Consider the following 9,809-nt stretch of genomic DNA (forward strand, 5'->3'; position numbering starts at 1 on the left):
ATGTCGTGGTTTGGACTGTGCTGAAAGCCAAAAGCACTGCACCCACGACGTTCTCTCCTTTCCCCCACCAGAGAAGGAGAAGGGAGAGCAAAAGCCCAATTACCACGAAAATTTATGGCTTTCAGATAACATAACATAATTGAGAGAAAGATACGTATGTGCTCCAGAGAATGGTCAGACAGGCTGAATAACTTAAGTTGCAAAATAGATTTATTACTACAAACTACCAAGAATATTACAGCACTGGGGAGGGGAACGAAGATAGGGACAAATTTACAAGGAGAAGAAAAATAAAAACCGACATTTTAAGACACCTGTTATCCTTTCCAGGACCCGTCTCTTTCTCAGGTCCTCCCTCTCCACCCCCCATGTCTTCCTGCACACACAGGGGGTAGGAATGAAAGTCTAACATAGATCAAACCACTCATTACAGTTGTTGTCCAGCATCATAGGAGAAGCGTTCTTACAGCTCCAAGCTGTAGAAGTTCTTTTCCCAAGAAACCGTCAGTGTATAACTGCTGGTGGCGAGGGAGTATTTACCTCGTAGGAGAAAGGAAAGAATGTCCTTCAAGAATGTCCTTCAAGAATGTCCTCCTGCGTTGTTTCAGCAGCGTAAGACCACTATCACAAACCTCCTGGCAGAACACAACTTCTTCTAAGCATCCACTTACTTCAGATGTAGGGTGGGGACATCTCCTCCTCCCCACAGAACACGTTTTCTTCTTAGCATCAACTCRCTTCAAACGTTGTGGGGGGCCAAGCCTCTTCCCCCTTTTTGGCTCCTGATCAGTTCAGTCCAGTCCTCAAAGGCCAGGTTTTTTTCCTCAGAGCAAGGTCGCTCTCCTTTTCTATACAGGTCTCTCATTGATGAAATAGTCCTTTCGAGAACAACTTATTTTCTCCACACTCGAGAACCATAGCAACAGCACAGCAACCCATCCCATCTTCTCCTTACTGTGATCTTTGGGTCTCCATTTTTCTTCTTACATCTCCTCACCCTCCTGCTCTGTTTTTCCCCAGTGCATGATACTAAAACTAAATACTAACAACCTAAAACTACATGGCRGCTGCCCCTATCTTGTTTCGAATTCTTCTTAAGTACAAGAACATAYGTCRTCACAGAGGTGTAACCAACCTGTGCAATTGGCCCAGGCCTGATGGGCAGCCTGTCCATCAACCTCAGAGCCATAATGGATTGGCTCTAAAACACAGGGGGTAGGGCTCCTTTTGATGGAGAAGAAGGAGAAAGCTTCTAGAACTTCCTCACAGGAGCCATCTTTGTGGTTTCTTGGTCCCATCCCCCCACCGCCAAAAATCRGACCAAGTAAAACCATGACAATCAACTAAATACTTCTGTTTGGCCTCATATACAACTTCACAAAGTTCTACCTTCCAGCAAACAACACTAAATTATAAACCAACATTACATTTAACAGGCACCTCTGTGAAGCTTGTTAACAGGGCTCTACTGTAGATAAGTTTCTAGGTTTTTTAATTGCCTACAAGTCATTTGTTCTTATGCTTACATAGTGTTGTCACTATATTTATGTTTGCTAAAAACATGAAGTTGTTATCTCTCTAACTAAACTTATCACTAGAATCCAAGCCTAAATAAGAWTTTTTTCTCTAGATAATAGAACTTAAATCCCAGCCCTAGCCTTCTGATATTTCGAATCTTGTATTCTCACATGTGCAGATTATAGATCCTGAAAAGGAGAGACTTCCCTCCCCATAACCTTTGGAAGATACGCTAATGGAAACACTCAATTTTCTTTTAACAATGCCTGGTGTTGTTTAATGACAAGAAATGCAACCACTATGTCCACACCAACTCAGATATACACTAATTTATACACATCAAAATAGCAAAGTACCTCCTCTGACAGTTTCAAGCACCGGCATGTTCCAACAGATCAGGGTTTCTTAGCCTGCAAGGCCCAGCATAGATGTGAGTCAATACCATGTCACAGAACCCTTCAAGAAACAGCCTCCTAACACGTGCCATCACACTGTTGTAGCACACTCAAGTCACAAGTCCTAATTTAGTCCTTTCTGGCATGCACACAAATACAATAAGGCAGGTGTCTACATTCCAAATCTAATTGCTGAAAATACTTCCATTAAGAGGTAAAAACTATACACACACACACACACACACACACACACACACACACACACACAAAACCCTTCACTTTTAACAAAATGTTAAGAAGCTTAACAGCAGCGGCATTTTTGCTAATGAGGTTTCTGTGTTGCTGTTTTGATGCTTTAGCACACGTGCATTAGGTCTTGCAGCTTTATGTTGCCTAAGCTGTATTTTCAAAGGATATGTATTTTAACTAGGAAAAAAAAAACAATTTAAAAAACCATAAATCACTATTATTGTACTATAAGGAAAACATTTAGTCTTAGGAAGAAACAGTGGATACCTTCCACCTCTACTTTTCAAGACACTGAAAAACTTCGAAAAACATTCATAATGCACAATGACTGGAGATGTAGCACTCATTTATAACAAATCTGAATTACAAGAAAMTATGAATGCTCACTTAATATAGGCACTGCTTTTCCCCAAGCAATATAAATCTGAAAAGAAATTAACAAGTTTTTTAAAACATTTAAATCAGAGAGGTGAGATCAAGAGGAAAGAGTGGGAAAAGCAGTAATTTAGAAGTATTTACCATTAATCAACAGATTAACATTGTAACATGTTAACACCTAACCAGAATCTACCAATCAAACGTAAGACTCAGCTTGAAAATCATACCTAATACAACATAACACTAACTCTAGGATGCTTGTGTCTTCATTCATTTTTAAAGGTAAACATTTTCACCCATGAAACACACAATATGAAGTTAAATATCTGTCTGAAGCCCTACTGGACAGGATGAAAAAAAAAAGAATATATTTGCCTCATGAAAGGCAGACAAGTAGATCTATCATGGCATACATACATGTGAAGCTTTTAAAACAAATGTCAGCTACAGCATGCCTTTAAAAATATTACTGAATTATTCTGAGCAAGAACTAATGTACAGACATGTGCAGATTGCCCAGAGAAGCTCAGGGCATCGAAGCCCTTTCTCAACACCATATGCTATAGCATGTATTCTCAGTCACAGCAAGAGACAATCACACAGCTGCATAGCTTTCCCATCCACACTGAGGCTGCATCCAGGCTTGACATTTGCACAGAAAATTCAAAACATCTGGCTTTCAAGTACTGTTTTATATGCAATGCTTTTTATATAAATTCTATCAAGTCCACTGTATTTATTGCCAATTTGAGGTAATCAAATGGTGCAACTGCAATGGCACAGATGCCTCAAGTGATGGGGATAAATATGATTTCTTCCTGGGTGCATCAAGAGAAACAACCAAATACAGCAGCTTTCCACTTTGTCATGGAAGGATGGCTGTTCTGACAATCCTTATTGACAGACTGTTCTCACAATCCATGAGATATACTCAGCTATAAATATATTTTATATACAGGTCAAATGATATATCATGCAATGGAGGCAGTAAAAATTGATAGTCATAAAAAAAGAGACTTCAAATGATAGCTGACTTAAATTGGGAAAAAAATTAAGTTATTTTATCTAGTGAGTAAAGGAGTGGTAAACCTACTCTGACATCTAATATCTACTACTATTAAAAACATATCATATTTCTGGTTTCAACTTCTGACTATCAGATGCTATTACAAATCTACCAAAGAAAAGAGTTCTRAAGTCTCTGGTATCATCTCTTTTTATGAACAGTACTCAAATCACTTCTTAAACGCTTCAACTGAGGTGTTAAACTCTTCTCCTCTCATGGGAGAGCATATTTTCTAGATCCATATTCACTCAACAATTCTTTTTTTTCTCAAGCTTCTTCATCTCTTGTGAGCTTGGTAATAACAGCCTAGAAAGCCAGTTTATAAAGTCACAACCAAATTAGTATTTCAACAGTTCAGATCCACTTTAAACATTTTCAAAGCATCATTTCCAGAAATATATTTCTGTACCTTACAGGTTTCATTTTACATTTTATATTAACAACCTGCATCATAGTCAAATACAGCATATGATTTAAATTTTTCTAGTCACTGAATTATTTTCAAAGGGAAGACTGAAATAATGATGAACAATCACGGTTTTCTTCCCATTACACAAATAAGCTTAAGATCAAAACAAAACTATAAGTTGTTAGAGTTGATCATCAAAATACAACAGAAAGTAGACAAGTCTGAGAAACTTGAAGAAAACATTCAAAAATGGCAGGGGTACTAACTATACTTACTGTTGTCTCCATCTTTCTGATGTTTTGGAATTGAAGTACTTGAATTCTAATAATGAATGCTACTAAYTGCAAATCTCAGTCTAGGGGTTGAAGGCAAACCCAGAAAAATACTATTTTTGAAAAAAAATTGAATGCTTCTTATGATTGTCTTTCGATTGTTGAATATTGCCAACTGTACAGATAAATTCCAATACTCTAGGAGATATTCTCTTGCCTTGACAAAGAGGCCACTGACTTTCTATCCTTACCACACGGTGGCATGTCAAAAGATCCTTTTACCTCACCAGAGAAAGGCCCACCTTCCAATTTGAGCAAAAAACTTCAGAAGCAATTCCCATCACCTCACAGCTCTCTGACTGGCCTTTAGAGTTGCTCCTCTACATGTATCAAATAAGGCAACAAAATATATGAGAAAATACTTTGTCACTAAAAACGCTTTTAATACAAAACAAGCAATAAAGTGACTTTAAGTCTGGAATTTTCTAGATTTGAATACGTGAATATGCTCTTCATTTAGGTTTCTTATTTACAATTTCTTATTCCTTTACAAAGCTAGTCTGGAGAAAGAGAAATCCCATGACTCTGCAACACACCCGCACATGTTTAAACACCTCACTGTGCCACTTGCCRTAACAGAGGAAACAACTGCAGTAGTGGACTTAGTCTCACCCAAAAGGAGAAGYCAACTAATTGGGTAATATAGATACTTGCTAAAATCAAATATATAATTGATTAGAATAAGGAGTCCTGAAATRGGTCATCAAAAAGCAGTCAGCACTCCTGGACTTTTCTGCCCAGTACTCACTTAAACATTTCTACTCTGTGCTCCTGAAAACAGATACTGCCCCTAGTAACTTTCTCAAGTTGACTCCTTGTTTTAGTCTTTCATACTTTCACTCTCTACAATTCTGTCTTTTCAATAGTATCCTTGTCCAGCACATCTCACAATTCTTGACCCACATCACACAGATGTCCTCACATCTCACACACAGTTCTTATATTTCACCTTCCAATCATCTTCCCTTCTTCACCTAGACTTCGCATGCTGCCCCTTTTGTGTTTTCTCACTCTGAAGATTCCTCATCCAAACCCAGTGTTCATTCTTTTCCCTCGGGGTTCCCTGTAAAGCCAAGAAAAGAGCYGACACCCTCACACCCTGAACCCTCACCGGACCAGTTCCTCCTTACTTGTTCTTCCCTGCTCTACTGGTTTTCAGTCCAGTTCCCCTACTTTTTCCTTCCCAGACTTCAGATGCCATTCCCCTTCTCCCTATTCCTAGCTCCTGGCTGCTTTGCTTTCAAAACCTACCAAATTTCTCCCCCCTTCCCTGTCAAATTCCAGGGCCAACCCCATTTGATCCCATACTCCTTGTTCCAACCAACCTCTTCTACAAGGCCAGGGTTTTTCCTCCTGTGCTCACATTTTTCAGCTATCAGACCTCAGAATTAAGATGCTAATGAGCACATAGGACAGAGAAATTCCCCAGCACCACCAGTTCAGGTTGCAGGAAGTTTCTGCACATGCAGCTTCTAAAACCTTGGTTTTTATCCAGCCCATACYGATTTTTTAATTCCTCCCCAACTGGTCCAAATGGATGATTTCTCCATGCAAAAACACTCCTACACTTTATAAATTTAAAATCCTCACTACAAAACAACATGATTCAAATCTTTAAACCACCAAAACAACTCACATGAAGATGCTGAAAGACTCCCTCTTCCCTGCAGTTATTYCAAAAAAACACCACTGTATTTTAGGTGAAGTTTCCACATACAGTAAATCTAGCGAGACTCATGAGCTTGGAAAGCTTTTGCCACTCTCCAAGAGTTTTGTCTAAGCTCTAAGACTGAAAACAGTCTTACAAGAAACAGCAAGAGTAGTAAGACCCCTGCTGCCATAAGGATCATCAGTATCAACCACATAGTCAGTCAGTCTTCTATAAATTCATTTACAATCCTGTTATTGAACAGAATCTCAATGTAGCAAGTACTGTGCAAAYACAAGATAAAAAGGCAGCTCCCTGCCTTAAAAAATCTACAATCTATTAAGATAAAAGACGACTACTACGAGATGAAAACATGCACTGAATGGCTCCATTCTGAGATCTACAGGAGCTGCTAAACAATCACCCACAATCTATTCATTACACAAAATCCACACAGAGCAACACAGTATCTTCCTGAACCTAAGCACTGATTTGACACTAAAGGTAAGATCCTTCTCAAATCTGCTCATTTTATCACTCTTCTACCTCTTTTTTCTTACCATAGAAAATCATAAGGTATCCACTTCTGAGTCCTTTTTCCTTTCTCAGTCTTTAYTATTCTGACTTGCCACCCTTACACTTAACATCTTCTCTTTCCCAAACTCCAAAATCCTTTACAGAGCACTTCTCCAATTAGTATTTATTTGTCTTTTTGGCTTCAATGGGAAAAACATTGGGGGAGGGGAGGGAAATCTGTTTTGTTTTGTGGTGGGATTTTTAATTGAATAATTACTTCAAATCAAATTCACTAACCAAACTATACAAAAGGCTCAGAAATCTCAGGGGGAATCCTGAAAAGAAAAACAAACTGCTGAGTGCCAGCTAAATGAAGGAGCCTGTGGGGATGCTTAGAGACTACTGCCCACAGGAAAGCTTGGAGGTGCTGATCTCAGAGCCCTTGATCAAGTGCAGCACGGCCTGAGGTCTCATAGCTTTGTCCAATTCCTCCTGGGTAGAAACAAAATAACCCAAAAACACAGAAATGGGGGGCTGAACTCTGTCATCTCTGCTTAGCTACATATGACACAAATAGGTTATTCTGCCCTCCACTTAAACTGCTTTTTGCTAAAACACATCTTCAATACCACTTCACTGCTGCTCTTGCCTTTCTTTCCCAAACTTTCTCAGAAAACCACTACCCTGATCCTTTCCCATTTTGCTGCTGCCCACGGGATTCTGAATAGCTACAATGAAACCCAAAAAGATTGGTCACTTTCTGCCATGCAGAACCCAGACATCTCACTAAAATAACAACAGTAGTCWATTCTCAACCAGAGATTAACTCTGTAGTCATAGAACCAGCTCCTGCTACTTGGATTCTGTACAAACTACTGATAACATACTCATGAAAATATCATCCTTTTTCTATCCGCCCCAATAGAAATATCTCAATCTCTGCTCTACAGCCTGTTCTTACCCAATGTGAAAAACACATCTAAGTTTAAATCTTGCAGTGAAATATTCAGACAAAATTTCAAGCAACGTGTGGCATTTCAATTATTTCTTCTAAACATGGAGCCATAATTTTAGCAATACTACGTAAGTTGAACAGTAACTCAATTTTAACACTGTAGTAAATGGCTAAATCTTTAATGTTATTGCCTGTATGGAAAATGTACTAGAAGAAAAAACCGCATAYTCTCTGAAATTTAATGGAAAGGATGGCATACAGAGAAGCAACCGACATCGGTTAGCTTTACAACACGGCATTAAAAGGAACTAACAACATGTATATGCATTTTAACATAGAAAAATGTGCTATCTAAAGCATACTAACAAACATTCAACATCTCAGAAAAAAATATGTCTATGCCTAAGTAAGTCCAAATAATGAGATAAAAGATCTTGATCCGGTAGGTAAATATTTAGGCCATTTAAACAATTATGTATTGTCGTGCAAGAAGACAGGAATCTCTCAAATTACTACAGTCTTTAACCCAGACTGCGCTTAAATGTTTCTGTGGCCTGCTTAACATTCCAGGCATACTTCTGGCAAGGTAGCTCTGGCTTTGGTTCAAACTGTCCTTGTCCAACTTTCACTTACTATAAAAACATTGTTTAATATMGAAAAGCATACACAGAGACATATGTTTCTTATTTCGCAGACACCTAAAACACTGACACTTGTGTTCGTTAACTCCGCGTGGAAATTTTTAGGCGAACGCTTTGAAGAGAGCTCGTCTTTTACTGGGCAGCACCCRCAACAGAGCCCACGCTTCCACCAGTTCAGCTACGACGCTTAAATACTGCTTATAACGCGTTTCTGCTAAAATCCGTAAGACCTGCCCGTATTTATTCACCCTAAATGAGAAGAAAAGGCCTAACTCGGTCTCCCCACGCACCGCAGGGCCGTGCAAACGCTGCCCCGGACATCACGCAGCTGCAGATTTTTGTTGCTAATTTGCAGCAGACCGCGTATTTGTCAAATTAAGTGCAGGAATTTCCCGGTTTGCTTACCTCCACGCAGCGTTATCTTTTATGAGGAGGTAATCTACCAAATTACTCCAGCATGCCTCCAGCCTGCTGCTGCCAATTAGTTCAGCCCGGCTAATAAATCAGGATGGCCAAGCCGCTCGGTTACAGCGGGGCCAGTCTGCTACGCGAGGAGTATAAACACAGGCGGTGTCACCGCTCCTGCCTCCCCATCTCTCCCCGCATCGAGACAACGCTTAGCCCGAGCACCCACCACGGGAAAGTGGCGAGGACAAAATCTCAGTTCTTTTCTYCTGGCTCAGATTTAACATATAACAATGCCGGCAAACCCAAGAGCAGCAGGGGTAGGGGTTCTGCCCCCACGATGGGCCAGTGTGACAGAGCCCCCATCCCGGGCCGCCGACCCGCTGCGGGACGAAGCCTCGATCGCCCCGCCGGCAGCGGCCCCGCCGCCCACACCCTCCCGGCGGCCGCGGACGGGGGAAGGAAAATGTCGCCGACGGGCCCGGGCCCCGCGCCCGGCGGGGTAAACCGGGCTCGGGCCCTCTTTCCCCGTCGAACTCACTCGTACCTGTCCCGGGGGTCGATCCACGAGGTCTGCCGGGTGTTGTGGTCGATGTAAAAGACTCGCCCRTCGAAGTCCCTCGCTTCCTCCCAACCGGCGGGCAGCGGCAGCTCCGAGCTCTCCCGGCCCCGCTGCCCGCCCGCCGCCGGCCCGCCGCCCTGTCCCGCCGCCGCTTGCTGCTGCCGCCGCCGCCGCCCGCCGCTCAACCACGGCATGGCCGCTCCGCCGCCGGGCCGCCGCCGCCGCCCCGCTCCGGCCGAAACCCGCTCCCCGCCCGCCGCCGGGGCAGCTCCGGTCCCGCCCGGGCCGCGGCCGCCCGCCGCCTCCTCCTCCTCTTCCTCCTCCAGCACTAACAGGCGGCCCCGCAGGGAGCGGGACTCGGGCGGCTCCGGCTGCGCCGCGCCGAGCTCATCCTCCCCCGCGCCAGCCCCGCTCCAAGCCGGGACCAGCCCCGCCGCGCTTCCTAACCCCGCCCGGGACCTGCCCCGCGCCGCCGCGGCTCCCAGCCCCCGATCCCGGCCCGAGCGCCCCCGCCCCGCCGCTCAGCAGCGCCCCGCCGCCGCCTCCCGCCCGGCGCCTGCCCCGGCCATCTTCCCTCCCCACGCCCCGCCCGGCTGTTCCCACGCCGGGCCCGCGGAGCCCTCCCGCCCCGGCCCGCTCTGCGGGGCACGGGGAAGCAGCGAGGCCGGCCCGGCCGCACCCCGCGCCGCGGAAGCCGGGCCCAGACCCAGACACGGCGGCTCTGGGGGAGGGCGG

General features: G+C 43.6%; 1 protein-coding gene across 3 annotated transcripts in view; it reads right to left on the reverse strand.

Annotated features, from left to right (window-relative positions):
- WWC3 (WWC family member 3) overlaps positions 1-9,283 on the reverse strand; it is a 99,767-nt gene extending 90,484 nt beyond the window's left edge. For all 3 annotated transcript variants that reach the window (XM_057389733.1, XM_057389726.1, XM_057389717.1), the window contains exon 1: positions 9,060-9,283. In XM_057389733.1, the coding sequence (XP_057245716.1) occupies positions 9,060-9,268 (209 nt within the window). In that variant the 5' untranslated portion in view covers positions 9,269-9,283. The remainder of the gene's footprint in view (positions 1-9,059) is intronic.
- Positions 9,284-9,809: the final 526 nt, after the last annotated feature.

The sequence above is a fragment of the Malurus melanocephalus genome, unplaced genomic scaffold (assembly GCF_030028575.1).
Source record: "Malurus melanocephalus ecotype Western Australia unplaced genomic scaffold, MMel_1.1 scaffold_1, whole genome shotgun sequence".
NCBI classification, from domain to species: domain Eukaryota; kingdom Metazoa; phylum Chordata; class Aves; order Passeriformes; family Maluridae; genus Malurus; species Malurus melanocephalus.